At 41.5% G+C, this 21,449-nt stretch overlaps 1 protein-coding gene across 1 annotated transcript in view; it reads left to right on the forward strand.

Moving 5' to 3' along the window:
* Positions 1–1,104: 1,104 nt before the first annotated feature.
* Positions 1,105–21,449, forward strand: part of PATL1 (PAT1 homolog 1, processing body mRNA decay factor) — a 40,848-nt gene continuing 20,503 nt past the window's right edge. Inside the window, exons 1-9 of the mRNA XM_007497540.3 lie at positions 1,105–1,304; positions 5,092–5,203; positions 13,852–14,066; positions 14,396–14,470; positions 14,877–15,071; positions 15,982–16,083; positions 16,564–16,653; positions 17,121–17,335; positions 18,338–18,427. Coding sequence (XP_007497602.1) covers positions 1,290–1,304; positions 5,092–5,203; positions 13,852–14,066; positions 14,396–14,470; positions 14,877–15,071; positions 15,982–16,083; positions 16,564–16,653; positions 17,121–17,335; positions 18,338–18,427 — 1,109 coding nt within the window. The 5' untranslated portion in view covers positions 1,105–1,289. The remainder of the gene's footprint in view (positions 1,305–5,091; positions 5,204–13,851; positions 14,067–14,395; positions 14,471–14,876; positions 15,072–15,981; positions 16,084–16,563; positions 16,654–17,120; positions 17,336–18,337; positions 18,428–21,449) is intronic.

The raw sequence follows: 21,449 nt of genomic DNA on the forward strand, positions 1-21,449 counted from the left end.
ATTGTGCTAAGCTCTGGGGACCCCAAAAAGGGCAAAGTGCTTTTGGCAGTCCAGATGCTAAATGAATAAACTATGCACTGCACGATTCTTTCCCGCCCTGGACAGCCAATGCTTGGAATCTCCATCCCCCCCCCCCCCAATTGCTCCTCAAAGTGGGAGAGCCCAGGAGATGGGAAGTCTGCAGGACAGCGAGATTCTGCCTGTACTTTTTAATGATTCCTTGTGAAAACTATTCTTTGCGAAAACTTGATCCTGGACGCTTTGTAGATGTGCTACACAGTCCGAGTGCAGTTCAAAAACACACTGTTCTTCACTAGATTTCTTCCGTGAGTCTTTCTCTAGTGTAAACAACACGTGTCTTGTTTCACAACAACAACAGTTTCCCAACAAGACAAACAGTGAAATATGCATTAGATAATAACACACGTCCAACCCTCCTTTCTTGAGGATGGGAAGGAGGGAAAAAACATGGATCTCAGTGTCAGAAATCGAACACTAATAATTGTATTAACCTGTAATCTGGAAAAAGAAAATTAAAAAAGAAGGCCCCGAGGGCAGGGACAGTTTCCTTTAGGTCTCACCGCGCGCAGGGAAGGCACTTTGGCCAGGCTCAATCAGGGTTTGCAGATGGATGGACTCAAGTTCTGTAATGGGGCGACAGAGCTGGTAAAATAAAGAGGAATGGTAGGTGGGGGTCCGCGGGCCCAGAGAGGGGCAGATAGAGCCCGAAGAGGATTCTCAAGGTCAAGGAGGTAGGAATACTGGCCTCAAGCCGCCCCTGTGGACTGTAACCCAGGGACGATCACGCGGACTCTTCCCCAACTCCCAACCCCGCGGACAGATGCCTCGTGATAGGAAAACCTGCCACGCCCCAGCCGCTGGACTAGACGTTGACTCCAGGGTATACAGCCCGGGGCGGGGGAAGAGGTCCCCACGCAGGGGCAGACCTGAGCTCCGGGACTTATTTCTCGCAGGCGGAACGGTACTACCGAGCGCCACATCCGTCTCTGCGCAACCGCACAAGCAAGAACGGGTGCTTCCTCTCCCCTTACCCCTCCCCTCCGCCTCCCCGCGGTGCTGTGCAGCGCGCCTGCGCACGCCCCTTTGCACGCTGGCACGCAGGCGGCGTACGGCGGCGGCTAGGGGTCGCGAGCCGGCGGAGGAGTGGCGGGCGCGCGCGGAGGAGCCCGGGGCGTCGGACGCGTTTCCCCCCCTCCCCACGCCTCCCTCCCCCATCCCCCTCCCGCTCCGCCTCCTCCCCCCCTTCTCCCTTCCCCCTCCCCCCGACAATGTTTCGCTACGAGGTGAGCGCGGGCCACCGGAAGTGGCCCCCCAGGAAGAGGGGTGAGCGGGAGGGGGAGGGGAGCTGCGGTAAGGGGGTACCCCCGCCCCGAGAGGACGAGAGATGGGGGAGTGGGAGGGTCCGGGCCTGGGCCCGTTACTCCCGTTACCCCTCCCGATCCTGGAGCCGCTGCCTGGCCTGAGGAGACAGGGGTGGGGGAGGCTGCTCTGGAGCATGGGGGGGGGGGGAAGAGGGCGCGATGTTTCTCGTAGACTGGGGGGTGTCCTCCTAGAACAGTAAAGAGCCTCCCCTTGGGCCTTGAGGGACTCTGTAACTTTGGAGGATTACCCTCTGTAACTTTGGGGGATTACCTGAGCCTCGGGGGACTCCTGGGGTCCCGGGGAGACTCCCCCTGTAACTTCGGGGGAGTCTCCTTGTAGCCGTGGGAGACTCCCCTAGGGTCTCTGCTCTGTAACTTTGGAGGATTACCTCTGTGGCCTTGGGAGGCTCCCTTCGTAACTTTCGAGGTTCCTTTTAACTTTGGGAAACTTCCTCTAAGGTCTTGGAGGCTCCACTGTAGCTGTGGGGAATTCCCTCTTTAGTCTTGGGGCCTCCATCTAACTTTGTGAGTTTCTATCGGTAGCTTAGGGGGCTCCGTCTCTGCAGCGTTGGGGGGTGGAGTGCTGAGGAGATGAGGGCATGCTGCCTCCCGGGCACCCATCTCTTGGCGGATCTGTGGGGAACAGGTGCTGGAGTTATTGTGATGCTGGAGCAAACCTTTAGGGGGTCGAATAGCCTCCGGAAGATAGTGGTTGTGTACAGGACCTACCCCTAGGCCTTCGTTGTAGCTTGGACTGCAAAGTCCTTTGGCCTGGGACTGTCATAACCTTGACCTGCATGAGAACGGGGGAGGGGGGGGTGGCTCTGTGTTCCTGGTAGAAGCCACTGACGTCATGATGCCTGCAAGGACCCCCTTATATGGAGGCTAATCTTTGGTGTTTGTTTTTGTTGTTGCTCCTGTTAGAGGGGATGGAAGAGAAGGTTATCACTTTGATTTATAATCCTTCCCTTAGATTTCTGACTGGAACTGCTTAATTGAAGCCTATAATTGTTCAGAAATACAGAGCAGGTAGCTTTCTCCAGCACTTTTCTGGACTAAAGAAACCCGAGATCTCCTGGTGCAGTGTTGATCTCTGTAGAAAGATAGCAGAGACCTGCCTTTGTGGAATTGTGGGAAGAGTTCTGATCCTGAAGTTGGAAGTGGGTTTGAATCTCAGCTTGGCTACTTAATTACTGCTTATGTGAATTGGGCACCAGAATGAAATCAAGCATTGGGATGGTCCTTAATGGCCTTCTAGTGCAACCCCTTTACTTTACAGGGGAGGAAACTGAGGCCCACAGAGGTTAGGTGACTTAGGTACCAAATGGCTGACTTGGTTAGAACTCAGGTTGCCTGATCCCAAATCCAGTTACAAATCTGCTGTTACTGTAATTCATGCTTTCAGCAAGCTTTTATTAAACTCTTTCTAGTAGAAAGGGCACTGAGTCTGAAAACAGGAAGGGACCCACCTCTACTGCTTACTATTTGTGTGATGTTGGGCAAGTCTTTACTCCTCTCTGAGTCAGTTTCCTTATCAGTGACTAGATGTTGAAATTGATAGCCTTTGATATCCCTTCCAGCTCTTAGACCTGCGCCTATATGCTGGCTCTGTGCTTTTCTCCAGAGATACAAAAGTAAAAATTAAATACCCCCTGGCCTTGAGGTTAAATACAAATAAGACACACAAAGTAATTTCTCATGGGGGTGGAGAGGTGGAGGGAAGGATCAGAAAATGTATGAATGAAGTGAAACTCTAGCTGAGCTTTGAAGGAAGGTTCACATGAGGAGGTAGTGCCTTACATATACTTGCTAGCCCTCAGTTTCCTTCCACTTCAGAAATTCTGTAACCTGGTGACTTTGAGCAAAGTGAATTTCATAGCACTCAGAATTTCATAGCACCATAGATCCAGAACTGAAACCTCAAAGATCATGCATTCCAATCTCCCTCATTTTACTGATGAGGAAACTTGAGACCAAAAGGGGTTAATTAATTTGCACAAAAGCCACACAAGTAATGAGGCAAAGTCAGACTTTAGACCTGGTTTCTGAGTCCAAGATTATCATTCTTTCCCATCTACCACATTGCCTCCCTTACTGTAAAATGGGGAAATATAGGGCCTCTTTCCCCTTGCATTCCTCAGCTTCTTGTGCCTTCTGTCTCTTTGGTATGTGGAAGAGAGTGCAGCTAATGACTTTGTGCCACTTTGCCTCACTTTAATCCAATTTATGCTTGAGTCAAAAGACATCAGTAGTTTTGGTTCTCTTGCTACAAAGGACAACCACTGACTGATTCTAATAATAATTTTTAATAATAACGTCTCCCATCTATATAATACTTTAAAGTTTACAACACACTTTACAAATATCTCATTTGATCTTTACCCCAGCCCTTGGAGGTAGGCGTAGTATTCTCATTTTCCACAAGAGTAAAATGGTAGAGATTAAATGATTTGCCCAAGATGATGCTAGTAAGGGAGTGAGACAGGTTTTGAACTCAAGTCTTACTGACTTCAAGTTCTGTACTCTATTTGGTGCACCAGCTAGCTTAGAGAATTAAGCCAAAGGGCATGGCACTTCTGGCTCATTTACCCCACAAGAATTGGCAAGAAGTCTTCCTGGCTACTTAACATGAGTATGCCCAAGCTTCAGTAACTTTTTTTGATAGATGTGGAAATAAGGCATGGGAAGAAGTGAGCTATAGTCATTTTTTAAAAGCAGAAAGGAATAATCAACTGAGGACAAAGTGGAGGGAAAAAATTTGTAAGCCATGCAATTGTGTTTATACAAGAGCACAGAGATGATTTATTGAGGTTTGCTTTGTTGGAAAATGGAGTGCATCCTAAGGCTGAAGACTTTATATAGTGGCATTCTTTTTTTTTTCTCCAAGTAGAGAATGAGAAAATTTTGAGAAAAAAGGAATAATAGGTTGAGAATAAGTGAACATGATACAGAAATAAGTTTAGAAGAAAAAATACCTAAAACTCAGACCTAGACATGTAATATAATTAACTTTCAATTTCTTTTACTACTTTGACCAGGGAGAAAAGGATTAGTTTCAGTTCTGACTTACTATCACAGTTGAGATTTAAAAGGAAATCCCTTTACTAGATTTCTGATGAATCATGTGAAATAATGCAAGTCGGGGAAATATTGTATGCAATGTAAAATCAGGCATGAAAGACAAAATTATAAATAAAGGCAACAAAGCTGAAGTTAGATGCTACAAGATGGTGTTTGTTACCAAACTATTCAAGCGCATATCTTTTCTACTAACAAATAAAAAGTGACACTATCAGTGGCAATCAAGCTATTAGGTGATTTAACTAAGCTGTTTTTAGAGACTTTACTTGGCATTTGGTTGGACCTTATTGTAGTGATTTTAGAGTGTTGGAAACTGTCTTTAGTGTCAAAAAATATCAACAAAACCAAGATATCGATTTAAAGAGAAATGAAACCCTGAGGAGAAATGGGGAAATGGGATAACTACTGAAAGACAACACTGTCCTGAAAGTAAATTCACCTTTGAAGGTTGTCTCTTGTGGGAGAAAAGGTTATGTAGAGGAGAGACCATAGTCTTCATGAAAGTTAATGGACTACATCATTCACAGACTACATTGTGCAACAGAGAAGAAAGTGGTCTTCTCAGAGGTGAAAATGAAATAGTATGTGAACTTATTGAATGCTATAACCCTGTCTCTTGTCTCTTTAGTCCCTAGAAGATTGTCCTCTGGATGAAGATGATGATGCATTTCAGGCTCTGGGGGAGGAAGATGAAGATATTGATCAATTCAATGATGACACATTTGGAGCAGGTGCAGTTGGTAAGTGTCACCTCACATTCTAGGCATTCTTATACCTCTTCTCTGGCTGAAAGACATCACCAATTTAACATCTCTATTTTGAGTCTCTGTCATCAAAACTCTTATGTTGCCATGAAATACATGACCTTTACTTTTGTAGTCTTGAAAAAGAAGTGGAGACTCTGGAACAAGGAGAAAAATTAGTGGACTTCACTTTTGAACTAGGGCTGAAAGATGATAAAGTGGATAGAGTGCCAGTCCTGTTGTCAATCTGAGTAAAACTCTGTCAGTTACTAACTGTGTGACCTTGGGCAAGTCCCTTAAGCCTGTTTGCCTCAAGTTCTTCATCTATAAAATGAGCTGGAAAAGGATAGGGTAAGCCACTTCAGTATCTTTGACAAGAAAATCTCAGATGAGGTCAAGAAGAGTTAGATATGACTGACCTTAACAATTTTGAACTGGATTTTAAAATAATTAGTCAATGACCCTTGGAGCTATTTAGGCTTCCCCTCTTAGAGTTAAGAAGCAATGTCTACTCATCCTTCAGTTGTGAAGGATGACATTAATAACACAGGTAGAGGGAAATATAATGATAATGACAAAATTAAAATGTGAAAATATGTGTAGGAATTTAGAGTTGAGGCATTTGTTAAAATGAGTAATTCGAATGAAGTGTAGTAGGTGGCAAATATATACACAGAAGCAGTGAGGGAAAGAAGAAAATGTATGGTTATGGCTGAGGCTGAAAAATGCAAGAAAGGATAGTCTTAGAAGTCTTGCAATGTTCTGCAGCTTTCAATACAGCTAAGCTTTATTACAAATTAGGCTGAGATGAAGATGGGGGGGAAGTGATTGAGAATATAAGGATGGGAATTAAGTTATTAAAAATTCCACATAGGACTAAGGAACTGTCACTGTCAGAAACACAGCAGTGTTCTGAGTACCAGCCAAAATGTTAAGAGAAGGGGACCAAAAGGCCTTCTGGATTGTGCCCATGGTTGTGGAGACAGGCCAAAAGGATGCCATGCTCCAAGATGGTGGAGACTTTGCTGATATCAAAGTGAAAGGGTCTTAGAATAGAGTCATAGGGCAGAGAGCTTTCTGTAATTTTGTTATCTTTATGACACCAGCATTCCTAGAAAGTTAATATAATAACATAACACAAAATGTTAAGTACTTAACTTTTGTCCATTAAGAGCATATTCTCTTTTCACCCTTTCATAAAGGTTTTCAATGATAAGATAAACTTTGACTGAATTGGATATTCATGTATATTGCCATATTATGTCTCAATTTTAAACCTGCAAAGATGGAAAGAATAATCTTTGCTCTCTGAATAACTTTCATCTTTGCTATGGGCAAAGTTATTTATTTGGAGTCTGGAGATGGGAATATTTTGTAAGGATATTTGGGTATATGGTATTTAATATCTCTTTCTCCCCTTCCCTCCCTTCTCTCTCTTTCTCTCTCCTTAAAATTGCCATATCCCTTAAAACACCACACAGAAGAAAAAAATACAGAAAGGAAAGAGAATTAAAGTAATGTACTGTGAAGTTACTTGGTAGCCTAGAGAGGAAGCATAACCAAGAAGAATTTTTTCGTTAACAAACTTTTTTTAACAAAGGATTTTCCAAGATAAGGGTTTTCCTTTGAGAAAATGTTGTGGTAAGGGAGTGGAATTAAAAATCATAAGAGTTTGGCAAATTTTATGTATGTATGTATATATATATATATATGCATGCCATGCTACCTCTCATCAGTAATAATAATAAGCAAATATCATTAATTACAATAATATTAATGAATTCCTTTAGCCTGTTTGTGTGTGTATGTGGTTTTTGTTTGTTTGTTTGTTTTTTAATAAAACCCTTACCTTCAGTCCTGAAGTCAATACTGTGTATTGGCTCCAAGGCAGAAGAGTGGTAAGGGCTAGGCAATGGGGGTCAAGTGACTTGCCCAGGGTCACACAGCTGGGAAGTGTCTGAGTCCAGATTTGAACCTTGGACCTCCCATCTCTAGGGCTGGCTCTCAATCCACTGAGCTACCCAGCTGCCCCCCTGTTTGTGTTTTATATCACTATTATATATTCAGAGACTTAGCCTTTTGATTGAATCAGCCTGGCAATATTAGTGACTATGGGTTAGTGGTACCAAGTTTCAGGCTTAATACAATTAATTATCTTGTTCTGCATAAGTTAAGTTTTTATGTTATCTTAAGAATAGTAAACTTAGCAAGTAAAGTTTTTGACAAGGCAAAACTTGCATACCAGACAAACTCAATAGAGAGAGTGCTGCTCACCTGTCATTTCCATGTTGAAATTGAATGTTTTTTCCCTTCAATCATAATAGGTTTGCCTTTCTTAGGGACTATGATTGTCCCTAACTAAGCTAAGTCTCCATTGCTCCCTGATTATCTCTCCTGCTCTTATCCATTAATGCTCCTTTATCTTTCTGGGTTGACCATAAGGCCACCTGTATTTACCACCACAGTGGCTAGTGGAATTGTTTGAATCCAAAAGCAGCTAAGAGTGAGAGCCTGGTCATAGTGTCAGTATTTTTTGGTTGAAAGGAAAGAGGCCTTGATTTATGTTAAAGAGGTCAGGCTTTCTCCTCCTCCCCCATCACACCTCTTGTTTTCTTCTTGACAGGGCCACTTATGACCTACATGGATTGAGGTCAAACTTTGACATAACTGCATTCTTTAGGTCATGTGAAAAGTATAGAGGGTGAAGGGTTGCCACACAGTGACTGTGCTGGTATTCAAAATGCTACACATTGTGTCTCTAAGTGATCTTTTACATTTATTGAAAAAAGAAGAATGGATAAATTTTTATATTACTATGTAAATATGCCCCTTTGATTCAGGATTAAATGTCTAATTGTAAAAATAGTACATCTTGACCAAACTGGTAGCTTTAATCTTTTATTTTTTAAGTTGACAAAAATCTACTTCTTACTGAACTACACCCCCAATTGAAAGAAGAAAGGAAAGAAAAAAAAGCCTTGTAACAAATATGCATTGTCAAGCAAAACAAATACTTAATATTAGCTGTGGACAAAAATATATTTGTCTCTACCCATATTCCATTTCTTTTATCAGGTGGTGGGTAGGGCAGGTAGCATGCTTCATCATCAGTCCTCTGGAATCCTAGTATCTAAATAGAAGTAGGCTCTTAGTAGGGGAAATGGCAAGTAAGGAAATGCAGTGATACTCCTCATGCTGAAGGAAGTGTGGTCTGAAATAATACATTATTTACACAACCATTTGTGTTAAAAAAAAATGTCTTTTCTGTAAATGTTACAACCAAAACATAGCTCATTAGTACCTTGAAAACTTTTGGAATTTGTAGCTTTAAAAAAATTTTTTATAAAAAGGAAAATGATATGCCATTTATTCTGATAAAGGGAGTTGTTGGGCAAGGAATGGAATCTAGTATGACTGAGAGAGCACCTACAAATCTGTATGCTTCTGTAATCACATTTGGTTTATCTTTTCTACTTCTGCCATCACTAGTACAAGAATGGACCACTATTCAAGGTCAGGGAAGGTCCATTGTTTCCTAATTATTAATGTTTCCAGAGCTATAGTACCCAGCATCTGGTGGATAACAGAAATACATAGTTGTTCCATAGTTATAAGGTATGGGAAATTATTTATCCCAACCATTGGTTTAGTATTAGGATGATTAATATAAACATTTATTTTATTTTTGTTTGCAATGTTGAATTTTATATTAGACCATAACCAGTGCTTTAAGAAAATGCATAGGGTGGGGGGTGTCAAGCTAGCGTCTTACTACATCACAGAAATTTAAGAGTTGGAAGGAACCTCAAGGTCCAAACTGTTCCTAAACCAAACTCTGCAGCTATCCAAATGTAGTCAGCTAGCCCTTCTTGATGGCCTCCAGGGAGGAGGAGCACAGTCCTTCTGCCAAGCCTGAACTTTCCTCTTCAGAGTGTCCACCCATTCATTGTTCAGGCCTCTGGGGCAAAGTAGAATGAAGACAATTCCTTTCCCCCCCTGATAGCTCTCTAGATTCTTGACTCCCATGCTCTCACTTATAAACCTTGCTTAACTTACTGAACAAAACCCAAAATCTATTCTTATCCTAATAAATCCTAAGGCTTATCTTCCCCAGGCTAAACAAATTCATCTGTCTTAATATCAACTCTAAGATGGAATAGCATGAGCTAGGCAAATGGGGTTAAGTGAATTGCCCAGGGTCACACAGCTAGGAAGTGTGAGAGGCCAGATTTGAACCCAGGTTCTCCCAACTCCAGGTCTGGTGCTTTATCCACTCTACTACCCAGCTGTCCCTAATAAATCCATCTTTTCATTCCTCATTTGATATGATCTAAAGGCCCTTTACCCTTCTGTGGGGATACTTTACATAGCATCATTGTCCTTCCTCGAATCCCAGATGTGTTCTAACTATATCATTGGACAGCAGAAGTCTTTTCCAGCCTGGCCATTATGCCTCCCTTTGTGTAGCTTCCTGCTGACTCGTGTTTAGTTTGTGGTGTGGTCTAAATTTTTAAGGCCCAGAACTGCTTTGTAAGTAGTCATGCTTCTCCATTCTTGCACTTGTAAATTTTGGTGGTGGTGGTTTTGTTTTATTCACATAAAGATTTTACATTTTCCATCTGTGGCTCAATGAATGGAGTCCTGGATTAGGAATTGCAACCTGGGCTCTGCTTTTTATGTGACCATCAATGAGTTTCTTCTCATTTGTTGCTCTTAGATTAGGAGCCAGGTCTAAATGTTATTCAGTATAATACTCTATAAGACCTAGTTTCAGATGAGTTAGATCTGTTTCTTTTTCTCCTTGATCTGTTGCCATATATAGGCTAAGACAGACAGCACTGATACACAGAATGTCTAGAGTACCTACAAGCAGCTTATCCACATATTTAATACAAATGTGTACAATCATAGAAGAATATTATTCAAGTGGAATTAGGAAGAAACTGCTACTTATCAAAGCTTTAGAGAGGAACTAGAGATTTCAGGAGCTTTTTGGTGAATGAAATTGAACTTTACAAACTGGTCTGAGGAAAGAGTTTCTTATAGATATGAGAATGGAATGGTTTTATGGGGTTCGGAAGGACTAACACCTCTGGGGTGAGGGCTTGCCAATCTCTTTTCAGGGCTGCTCATTCACCTTTGGTATTCACCTTTCACCCAACTCTCAACTGTAGCTCTAAGGATCTGTAGTATGCAAAGCTGCTAACACCCCAATAAAACCACCTCAGCAGAATTGAGGGCAGTTGACAAGGTCTAAACCTATTGGTGAGTGAGGGGGATGTCTTCCTCCAAGCCTGTGAAGACTTACCCTAGTGGAATGGGAAGAAGAGAAACAATTTGTTCCAAAGGCCATGAAGGCAGCCAAAGCAGGTTCTGTGGAGTGCTTGGAGCTTGAACAGACATAGAAGACTACAAGGTCATCTACTGCATCCTGGGCCATTGCCAGAAATTCTGATTTTTGTCTTGCCACTGGTCTTTGATGACTTTGGAAGAGAGTGAGGCTGATAACTTTGTGCAACTCTGCCTTACTTAAGTCCATGTTCAAATAAGGACATCACTTGGTGATGTCATTGGTCCTCTTAAAAAATGAAGGATGAGCAACAACAATTAAAGAAATTTTGGAAGAAGAAAAGAAGTGTGTTTTAGGAAAGATGGATGGTGATCAGAATTCAGATCGACAGAGAATGAGCCCCAAAGACACTGGAGTTGCTACATATGGGGTAGCAACAAGAAAAAATTTCCAGCAAAACTGTCACAGACTGAGTAGAAGTGAGGATAGAGCCTGCAAAAGGAAAAGGTTTACCCAAATAAAGAGCTCAGCAGAATCTGGATGAAGATTGTACTTACAGGAATTAATGGAATTGCAATGGAATGAAGAAAAGAGGCAGAGCTGAGAGATCATGGAAGTACATGGGCATTGTACTCCAGACAGGAACCATGCTGGTGCACTATTAGTTCAGTGTTTCTGGGGAGGCTTTCATCTTAGATGCTATAGAGTCAAGATTCCATTGCCATATTTGAGTCAGACCCACTAGTGGTTGAACCATAAGTAAGTCTCAATAGTAGTTTTTAAAGATGTTCTTTAAGGATATTAACACTTGCAAGCCAAGATCTTTCAGAGATCTGATTTGTTCTTGAAATGGGCAGTACCTTTTGTCCCACTTCTTTTTTCTCTCTTTTTGAAACAAAAATATCATTTTTTCTCTACCTATTTCAAAAAGATACACTTTAGTTTAGCATGAGAACTCATTCAACTTCCATTTATTGCACACTTTCAATGTTTGAGGTTTTAAGTATTAGGGGAGGATGAGAGAATTTTTGTCTTCATGAACTTAGTAGAATAGAGAATACATGTATAAGTAACTAACTCAAGGTTGAATATTGAGGTTTAATAAGAAATAAAAAGTTCTAAAAGAGTCTAGAGGAAATTGGGCCTTTTTTTCTTACTGGGAGTATCAAAGAAGATAGCTAAGAATTGGAAAAGCTAAACAGCATTTCAGGCAGAGAGAATAGCATGAGTAAAGGCTTACACATAAAGAATTTCAGAGAAGGCTTCCATATTAGGACATAGTAATTTAGTTGGAAGGTAAAGTATATGAGTAGTACAGCTAATAAGGTTAGAAAGATTCAGTGACCATCCAAGTCATGGAGAGCTTCAAGTGAAGAATTTGAGCTTTATTTAGTTGGCAAAGAGGATCTTCAAAGGTTTTCATGATAAGAGCTTTTGCTTAGGAAGATTAATCTGATAACAGTAATTAACTGTCAGTGATTTCACAATCTGCACAAGTTATTCTCTCCTCTAGCCCTACATTTACTCAGGTTCCCAAACTTTGGAATATTTGAGGCCTTAAACTTAGTAGCAAAGCAGAACCCATAAAATAATTACTATTTTGCTCCCAGAAGAGCAGTATTTATGGATATAATCAGAATATGTAATATGTATAGGTGGGTAATGAACTTGCTAATCTAGTATAGGTTAAAGCCAGGCACTATTCTTGGAATTCAGGATACAAATAGAAAGAATTTCTACTTTCAAGGAATTTTCACTGTAACAAACACATGATCCATAGGCTGTTGGGAATCCGTAGCTCAACAACATAAACAAATCTATCCATAATGAATTCTATACAATAAATTTTCCACTAATCTTAAACAGAGAAAGCACACTCTGTGTTCCTTTTGCTTCTGTCTTTGTATTCTAGGCACTTAGCACAGTATCTAGCACATGGTAGATACTTAATGCATGTTGATTAAGAAAAGGACACTGTTACCTCTTCTCTTAGACCTTCTGGACTGTATGTACATGGGCCAGAATGGGGGTGGGGGGTGGGGAGGTGAAGCAGAGGAGAGGCTGTAATAGAGCAAGTATTTGCTATGTAGCTCAGCTCCAGCTTAGAGCAACCCTGGGTCAGCAAGCAAGGTTGGAAAGGGGGCCCCAGGTTCTTCTGGCTACCAAGAGGAGGAAGAAAAGTAGAAGTAGAGTTCTGCCCTCTTTGTAACAGCTGCATGGGGCAAAAGAATGATGGCCCAAACTCCAGAAGCTGCATCTGCTTTTAGTCCTACCACATCTCCTCAGTATTTTTGTTATAGATGGGATTAGCTCATGCAAGTTGAATGCCCTCAGAAGCCAAATTAGAAAGGAATCTGATCCCCATTTAATTAGCTCAGTCATCTCCTTTGTCAGGGTCCATTCAAGAAGGTCCTGTTCTTGCCCTGATAAGAAGCCACACCTCAACTTTGACTGATTGAGGAATGTTCCTGTACTAGTAGTAATTAGGGTTGATGGGGGAAAGATTTTTCTACCCTTCTCTTTTCAAACAAGCTAGAAAATGTTAACTCTTAAGTGCACATCATAATAATATATAGGTCAGATTAAAGGCAAATAAATTATTTATAAGTACATTATAACTAATGTGAGGGGGATTGAGAGCCAGGCTTGGGAATGTTGGAGGTCCTGGGTTTAAATCTGGCCTCAGACACTTACCTGTAAGACCCTGAGCAACTTACTTAACCCCCATTGCCTATCCCTTACCATTCTAATGCCTTAGAACCCATATATAGTATTGATTCTAAAATAGAAAGTAAGGGCTTAATAAATAAATTAATGCAGAAATCAATGCAGGCTTAAACTAGGATGGTGGCATTAGGAATCAAGGGGGGCTAGTTCTGAAAAACTTTCAAAATAGAAAATTTCAAAATATGAAACAAAATTTAATTAGGGGTGTGGAGAAAAAGAGAAAGGTAAAAATCCACAAAGACTTTGACATTTTAGACCTAGGTGATTGGAAAAGTAATGAATAAGTTAAGGAGAATAGTGGGAGCATATATTAAAGGAAGATGGATTTTACTTTGAACATGCTGAGTTTGAGGTGTCAGTGTTGTAGCTTGTTGGGAACATCCAAGAGCTACTTGGCTCTTCACTTATGTTGCTTTAGAGAGAGAGAGATTAGGGCTAGAGATATCCCTTTGGTTCTTTTCCCCCTTACAGGTGATAATGAAAATGGTTGAAATAGAGGTGATTCTGAAGGTAGAAGAGATAATACAAAAAAAAATTGTAAAACTATAAACCTCACACTCCCAATGATCTTGTAGTATAAACCTATCATGTTTTCATGAGCAATATTCTGTCTTTGGTTTCCTTGTAGATGATGACTGGCAGGAAGCACATGAGCGCCTGGCTGAATTGGAAGAGAAGCCAGTGGTGGCTGTTGAACAGGCAGGCAATGGAAGCACTGATGAGATGGACTTGTTGGGAGACCATGAAGAAAACCTGGCAGAAAGACTCAGTAAAATGGTGATTGACAATGAACTGGAGGACCCAGCTATCATGAAGGCAGTGCAGACCAGGCCTGTTGTGCAGGTGAGTGGATCCCCAGGCTCCGAGGGCTTGGAGGTAGACTCTCTGGTACTTCCACCTGGACAATGTAATTGAATGATGTCTTAAGCTTTGTAACTTTTTACTGTGCTGAGGTTCCTTATATGCTTGTTACTAAAAGTGAATAAAGAATAAAAAGGCTTCCATAGTGGTAGGCCTGCCCACATAAAAGACTGAGGGGTGAAATGTGTTTTCTTAGATTGTTGAATGCTCTGGATCCTCCTTCAGATGGAAGAGAATAAAGCAGCCAGAGAATTCAGATTGTTCTAATGTTCCAAAAATTATTCATCTCTTTTCCTTTTTTGTGCCCCCAGCCTGGAGGTCTCAATTCCAGCATTTGGGATGGCCCTGCAGTTCTGAGACGAATACGAGGACCACTGCTTGCTCAGGTAGCATATGTAGTCACATTAATAATCCAGAGTACACAAGTAGTTTACTATTGTGAAATATATCATTGTTTTCACAGAATGTAGCTCCGTGAGGGCTTGTCCTTGTGTCCCCAATTCCTTGCAAAATCCCTGGCACATGATAGGTCCTTAAGGCTCCATTCAACAAACATTTATTAAGGCATATTGAAACAAGAGATGTGGTAGTGACTGCAAAAGTCTTGTTTGGTGTAGTATTTGTTCCCCAATTTGAGTTATTTTTTTATACCATTAAATTCAGTTTAACCCACCCACCACTATAACTGTGCCACTGATTAGGGTCATGTTGTCTCAAAGTGTCTTCGTATCTCTGGAAATTACTAAAGCATTTGCATGTCCAGTTTTCTTAATTGCTTTGTTTTTCAATCAGGAAATGCCCACAGTATCTGTGTTAGAATATGCCTTGCCTCAGAGACCCCCACAGGGTCCAGAAGAGGAACGGGACCTTTCCGAGCGGGCATTACCAAGGCGTTCCACATCTCCTGTCATTGGGAGCCCCCCTGTCAGAGCAGTCCCAATAGGCACTCCACCTAAGCAGATGGCTGTACCCAGCTTTAACCAGCAGGTATGTCTCATTCACAGGCACTCAGCCCAGGATAACGGGAATCTGGGCAAAATCATTTAGTGGATTTGTTCTGGGAGGAGGGAGGAAGATTTTGGTAGGCACTAAATTAGAAAGGAAAATAGCCAATTTAGAGTAAAGAAGAGAAAGATGCCCCTATCATCCATTGCTGCTGCTGATATCTTGTAATTGAAAACAAATAGGTTACCACTTAATGATATTTTAAAAAATATTTTGGTGACTATCCAAAATGCTGCCAGATAATTAAAGGCTGGGGGGAATGGGAACACACAGTGCTGTCCACATCCCTTTGTACCCTTAAGATGTCCCTGCTTTCCCTAGAGCCTGTGCAGTCCTGTTCCATAGACTTTCCTCCACCTGAAACCAGCAGCTGAAAAGGAAGGCCCATTTGGAAGGTATGGGGGGAGGGAGGTACTGGTATGGCCCAGCCAGGATCACTTTTATCTGAAACAGTAGAAACAATCACAGTGTATCATGAAGCTGCTGAGCATGGAGGCCATATCAGGATATCGAATATCACAAAGTCTCCAGAATGGGGCTTAGTTAATCCTCCAGCTTTCTTATCCATTCCCTTTCCCTAACAGTTTTCCAAAATGTGCCATCATGGGAGTGAGAATTTGCAAGTCCAAGAATTTGCTAGTACCTCCCTCAGCATGGAAGGGGTGGGGATACTGGAGAATTAGCTAAATCTCCCTCAACTAAAATGGGCACATTGTTGTTTGTGAGAGAGAAAAGATAGGAGGTCTATGCTTGAACCTATTTAGAAATAGGGCCATCGCTTTCCATTTTACTTCTATGCCAAAATCTAAGGGGAGGGACACTTAGAGTAGGTGAAAGAGAAACTGGCTTGTGTCAAAGACCATTTCCATTGGATTTCTTTTTTCCCCAACAGATTCTTTGTCCGAAACCCGTTCATGTTCGTGCCCCAATGCAACAGCGATATCCTGCTCCCTATGGCGAGAGGATGTCTCCAAACCAGCTCTGCGGTGTTGCGGTATTATACTTGACTCCTTTCTTGTGGATGTGTGTGCATGTGTGCCTATGGATGTGCATCCTTCACCACCTTCTGCTGCCCATTACCGCCGCTGCTTCCTGAATTTCCATGTGTCCTTTCTACAACCTCTCAGCTTCAATTTTTTAATCTTAAAAGGGCCATGAAGTTTACTACAATTCATGCTGCTTCTACTTTCTCTTCTTTATAAATCCAGGCTCTGATCACCTTGCCTTTGGTTTTTAAAGCTTTTTTTTAACCATTTGCTGCAGCTTATTAAATAACCAGTTTCCCTTTCTATAACTCAAAGTACCATTCTCTCACCTTTTTGTTTTCTTTGAGGAGATAGCCTGAGTATCATAAGTTGCTCAGTTTATATTATTTATACATGATTCAAGTATGTTTTGTGTGCCTACTGAATGGATATATTTTGTTGATTGGTTTTTTTCGTTTAGAACTTCAGTTTCCTACTTTGTTTTCCAGAACTCTTCCCTTTTGGGCCACCCATTTCCTCCCAGTGTCACACCTGTTCTCAGCCCCATTCAGAGAGCACAGCTTCTAGGAGGAGCACAGGTAAGGCTGTGTGTGTCTATCCTTGTCTTGCTAGTTCAGGCTTCTCACTTTATTTTCTTTTTTTAATTTTTTTTAAACCCTTACCTTCCATCTGGAAATCAATACTATGTATTGGTTCCAAGGCAGAAGAGTGGTAAGGGCTAGGCAATGGGGATCAAGTGACTTGCCCAGGGTCACACAGCTGGGAAGTGTCTGAGGTCAGATTTGAACCCAGGACCTCACATCTCTAGGCTTAGCTCTCAATCCACTGAGCTACCCAGCTGCCCCCTCACTTTCTTTTCTAAGGAGATACTATTTGGTTTTTGTTACTACTCAGTCACTGCTTAGCATATTCTCTGCTTTGCTTTTCCCAGTGAAGGTATCGATGAAGAGAATGTTGGCTCTTTGGTGGATAGAAGTGTACTGATTGACCGGTATAAGGTCCTTTGTAGCTAAATTGAAGTTTTTGTCCCTTCTTGTGCCTGCAGCCTGGACGTATGTCTCCTAGCCAATTTGCTCGTCTCTCCGGATTTGTGAGCAGTCCCCTTGCTTCCATGAATCCCAAGTTGCTTCAAGGACGGGTTGCGCAGATGATTCCCCAAGCTCCTGGCTTCCGTGCCTTCTTTGGCGCACCTCCACCAGCTACACCACCCCCAGCACAACAGCATCCCTCCTGCCCAGGACCTCACCTGCAAAACCTAAGGTAACTAAAATATTTCATCTTGGTTGAGTATGTCACCATAGAATCTAGAAACCCCAGATTTGTAGCCTAGTAAGAGCTGATGAACCCCAAGTTTTAGGACTAGCTTCTAAGTTAAAGACCCAAAGTTTGTACTTGTTCCCTGTTCCTGTGAGAATCCATCCTGAAGGGCATCTCAGGCTTGCTATTTCAGACTAAAAAATGGACCCCAAGGTAAAGACAGTCCACTTGAGGTGGGGCTAAGCCCAAACTGAATGACTCTAGCACAGTAGGCAGTGCATCAGTCTCAAAAGCTGAAGGTCCCAAGTTCGATCCTCAGAAGGAGGTTATGATATATTGGAAGAGGCTTCTGGAAACAAGGAGAATCAGTCGGTTTGGGCTTAGCCTCCACCTCAAGTGAATTGTCTTTACCTTGGGGTCCATTATTCAGTCTGAAACAGCTAGCCTGGGATTCCCTTCAGGGTGGATTCTCACAGGGACAGGGAACAAGTACAAACTTTGGGTCTTCAACTTAGAAGCTAGTCCTAAAACTTGGGGGTCATCAGATCTTACTAGGCTACAAGTTTGGGTTTTCCAAGTTCCATGTTGACAAGTATAACATATATATGAGCATCAAAGATGCTCATTGCATTTTTCGGGGTTGAAAGGGTATAACAGTCTCACTTGCACTTAGGACTGTTTCTAGAATGAGAAATTTAGCCAGAAAAATACATACCCTTCTAGCACTTCACTTAAGTGTCAGGACTGCCTTTAGGAGATGAGTATGTGTGATTTAAACTGCCAGGGTCTTGCTTTTTGGGTGCTTTGATATCACTTCACAACCAGGTCTCCTGAAGTAAATGAAGACTTATAACTCTGCCTTAAAATGATGTCCCCTTAGAAATGTGAACTAGTTAACCACCTATCAGCTGAGTGAAGAGCTTGCTGGAGAAATGACTAGCTGGACACAAGAGTACTTCCTATCACTTGGATGATTCAGGGAAGCTATTTTTGTTTTTTCCATAGACCTCCGTCCCAGATGTTTAGACCAGATACGACTCACCTTCACCCACAGCACCGTCGACTCTTACATCAGAGACAGCAACAGAATAGAAAGTGAGTACCAGGTTCTTCTGAATTTGGAGGATGTTAATAGAAGAGATATTTCTACTTTACACTGATTGTTTTGACACCTGGTGAAATGCTTTTGTGGACTTGGTTGATCAAATAACAACAGAGATAGTACTAAAAATCATCACCCTGACATAGCAGTTTAAGCTTTACATAGTACATTACGTGTGCAAGCTCATTAGATACTTACAACTCTGTAAGGCAGGTGCTGTTGTTATCCCCATTTTTCAGATGAAGAAATTGAAGCAAACCAAGCTTGAATGACTGTCGAGGTCACATACCTAGTTGAGGCCAGGTTTTAACTCAGACTTCCTGAAAAAAACCGTTTTTCTCTTTTGTGCATCTACAAAGAAAAGGAGGGGAAAGCATTGAGGAAAGGAGGAAGTCCAACATGTTCACCTGGACAGTACAATATAGGACAGTAATATTGTTATTGGCCCAGGTATAAACATACCGTGGGGCATAGTGGGAGTGCTCATGGGTTCTGAGATCTGGGCTCAAATGTTGGTTGCAGCACATTTTAGTTGTGTGACCAAAAAAGGCAGATCATTTAACCCCCAGAGACTCATTTTCCTCAATTACATAAGAATCTGATATTACTTATGCCACCTACCTTGCAGAACTTTTGTAAGATGAGTGCTCTGAAAATCTTCAAGGACTCGTCTTCTCATAAGAGTGCTGAGCAAGAAATTGGATGAGCTTAGGAAATTTGTTCAGTTATTTGGAAGAAATATTCTTTGTAAATTTGAATTTTCAGAATTATCATTAAGTAGCATAAGCCTCATCTCTCATCTCCATAAGTCTTAGTACTAAACTGACATATCTGAGGCTTTTACACTGTTCACTGTTGGCTTAGCTCTGTTTCTGGCCTTTCTGGAACCTTGCTCACATGACTTTCATTTCTTCCTGCCTGCTGGATCTTTGTCACCTTCTTGCTTTCGCTGGAGTTTCCTTTCTTGCTGGCATTGCCATGGACCCAAAAGAACAAAGAGTATTATCTATAAAAGTGAATCTTCATTTATGCAAGTTCACATGTTACTTTCAAAACTACCCTGCTTTTCCATGCTCTCTTCTGAACTTTCTTCTGTTCCCTTCTGTGCATGTGTGACAGTGTTTCAACCCTCCTCCAATTAAAAAACCAAGAGAAAGAAGATAACCAAAAAAGCCTTGGCTAAGACTTCTGAATCCACACAGTAGCAATGGCCAAAGTTGGGGGGGGCGGTTGGGGGGCTCTTTCTGCACCTTGTGTCATCACCTCTCTGAAGCTTTGTCCTGGTGCCTTCCTATGTTTGCTCATTGCTTTGATTGAAGTTCTTAAACCGGTCCAAGATGATTTTCTTTAAAATATTTCCCTTGTATAAATTGTTCTGATTCTGTTCACTCTGTATCAGTTCGTACTATTCAGTGTTTTCTGAAATGATCTCATTATTTCTCATGGCACAATAAATCTCATCACAATCACATACCATGATGATTTCAATCATTCCCTAACTGATGGGGAATTCCTCTGCCCACCCCCTCTTTTAGTATCCCTTTCAGGATTAAGAAGTTTTGGGGGGTTTTTTGTGGCTATTCCATTCCTTATATGTTCCTCCCTCTTATAGTACACACACACACTCTCTCTCTTCCCCCCTCCCCCATCTCTCCCTCTCTCATTTTCCTGTTGAATTAATATATTTCTTTTTTTTTTTTTAAACCCTTACCTTCCCTCTTGGAGTCAGTACTGTGTATTGGCTCCAAGGCAGAAGAGTGGTAAGGGCTAGGCAATGGGGGTCAAGTGACTTGCCCAGGGTCACACAGCTGGGAAGTGTCTGAGGTCAAATTTGAACCCAGGACCTCCCATCTCTAGACCTGGTTCTCAATCCACTGAGCTACCCAGCTGCCTCCCAAATTAATATATTTCTACAACAAATTGTGTGTTGTGTTTAACCTTCTTGTTTCTGTTTCAGATAAGAGTGAGATTTATCTGGTTTTACTTCTCCACAACTCCTTCCTCTGTGTTTGCAAATTCTTCTCACACACCTCAACTATGAAAAATAGCAAGTTATGTTCCTTTCTTCCTCCTTACTATTCTAATTAACTCTTCCTTCTCTTTCCTCTTTTTTAAAACCCTCAGAACAGAAGCCATCCCTATGTCTTCTGTTAAGGTTCTTCTGATGGGACACTTCTTTATTCTCCTTCATTAGAACATTAGCTCTAAATCAACATATAGCCCCTTTCAGTTGCTCAAATAAATTTCCCTTTCCTAGGTTTCTCCAAACTCTTGTGTTTATATTTCAGAATTCTTGCTTAGCTTTGGTCTTTTCATCAGAAATTTTTGGAAGTCTTTTATTCTATTAAAGTTCACTTTTCCCTTATAGAATTATACTCAGTTTTGCAAGGTAACTTATCCTTGATTATCTCTTTTGTCCTTATATTTTTTGGAAATTTTGGATTTTGGCTATGATATTCTAGAACTTTTCCTCTTGACTCTTAAGTTTTTGGGGGGGAGATGATCAATGGATTCTCTCTTATCTTCACTTTGCCTTCCTAAATAGACTTAGGGCATAATTTCTTTTTACAAATAACCCTTACCTTCCATCTTAGAATCAATACTATTTATTTGTTCCAGGGCAGAAGAGCAGTGTGGGCTAGGCAATGGGGTTAAGTGACTTGCCCAGGGTCACACAGCTGGGAAGTGTCTGAAGTCAGATTCGAACCTAGGACCTCCCATCTCTAGGCCTGGCTCTCAATCCACTGATCTACCCAGCTTCCCCCTCCCTCCCCCATTACATTTTAATCTGGTTTGGTTGTGCTGGGGAGAGTTGTTGGTAGGGTTCAATTCAATTAAATTCAACAAGCAAATTTATTAAACACCTATTATGTGCCAGGCACTATGGGAGGCGCTGGAGATACGAAAACAAAAACATAATTGCTCACATGCTCCAAGAACTTACATTCTACATAAGTCTAGTATGCTTGCTCCATAATGGGTGCTTCATAAATGTTTTTCAGTCATTTTATTGAG

Source organism: Monodelphis domestica, chromosome 6 (genome assembly GCF_027887165.1).
Source record: "Monodelphis domestica isolate mMonDom1 chromosome 6, mMonDom1.pri, whole genome shotgun sequence".
Lineage (NCBI taxonomy): Eukaryota > Metazoa > Chordata > Mammalia > Didelphimorphia > Didelphidae > Monodelphis > Monodelphis domestica.